Source organism: Cucurbita maxima, unplaced genomic scaffold (genome assembly GCF_002738345.1).
Source record: "Cucurbita maxima cultivar Rimu unplaced genomic scaffold, Cmax_1.0 Cma_Scf00023, whole genome shotgun sequence".
Classification (NCBI taxonomy): Eukaryota; Viridiplantae; Streptophyta; class Magnoliopsida; order Cucurbitales; family Cucurbitaceae; genus Cucurbita; species Cucurbita maxima.
Window position 1 is genome coordinate 1,010,083 of NW_019272039.1, and position 1,012 is coordinate 1,011,094.

The 1,012-nt window shown below is 45.3% G+C and overlaps 1 protein-coding gene across 1 annotated transcript; it reads left to right on the plus strand.

Moving 5' to 3' along the window:
* On the plus strand, positions 1-1,012 carry LOC111497431 (protein DMP4-like). The gene has a single exon (XM_023148212.1). The coding sequence runs from the start codon at positions 163-165 to the stop codon at positions 799-801; it is 639 nt and encodes a 212-aa protein (XP_023003980.1). The 5' UTR covers positions 1-162; the 3' UTR covers positions 802-1,012.

Consider the following 1,012-nt stretch of genomic DNA (forward strand, 5'->3'; position numbering starts at 1 on the left):
GTGTCTCAACATGAACACTCGAGTCAAGCAACGAAATTCCTTCCCCCAAGTCTTACGCAATTGCTTTCAAGGCATCACTACCCTCCCTTTGCTTCCACTCATCTCCCACCACTTCGTATTATTAATACACTCCAACCTTCCGAAGTCATTTCAACCCCACCCATGGAGATCAAAGCAGTCGACGAAGATACCCAGATCAGAAACGAACAGAAACGCCCCCTTTTGCGAGAAACAACATCCATCCCTTCCAGAGATAAAAAAACTCCCATTCAAAAAGCCATCTCCCAGACGTTTCAGGGCACTGCCCATTTGGCCAATCTCTTACCCACTGGAACCGTCCTCGCATTTCAACTACTTTCCCCCATTTTCACCAATGAAGGCAACTGCGACTCCGTTTCTCGCTACCTCGCCTCTACCCTCGTGGGTTTCTGTGGATTGTCCTGTTTTCTTATGAGTTTTACCGATAGTTTCAGAGACAGTCAGGGGAATGTTTGCTATGGATTCGCCACTTCCAGAGGGCTCTGGGTCATCGACGGCTCGGTGGAGCTTCCGGCCGTGGCGGCGGCTAAATATCGGCTGAGATTTATTGATTTCTTGCACGCTTTCATGTCGATTCTGGTTTTTTGCGCGGTTGCTCTGTTTGATGAGAATGTGGTGAACTGTTTTTACCCATCGCCGTCCAATGCGGCTAAGGAGATTTTGACGTCTTTGCCAGTTGGGATTGGCGTGGTTTGTAGCATGTTGTTTGTTCTTTTTCCAACCAGACGCCATGGAATTGGCTTCCCAATCTCTGCTGATTAGTGTCGGAGTTGCTCTGTGATTCGCTGTTATTCCGTTTCGCCAATACTTCTTGTGGTACCATAATTATTTTCTTTTCTTTCTTTTGTAATCATTTCGATATCTCTCGATTTCATCAATTCAGATAAAGGGTTCCTTGGAAACTGACAATGGACAGATGCATGGTTTCATAATCAATCAAATAAAATAATTACTTCAATAGTTAACTGACCAA

What these genes read in the sequence shown, in the direction of transcription:
- LOC111497431 (XM_023148212.1), top strand. Translation starts at nt 163, where the DNA reads ATGGAGATCAAAGCAGTCGACGAAGATACCCAGATCAGAAACGAACAG.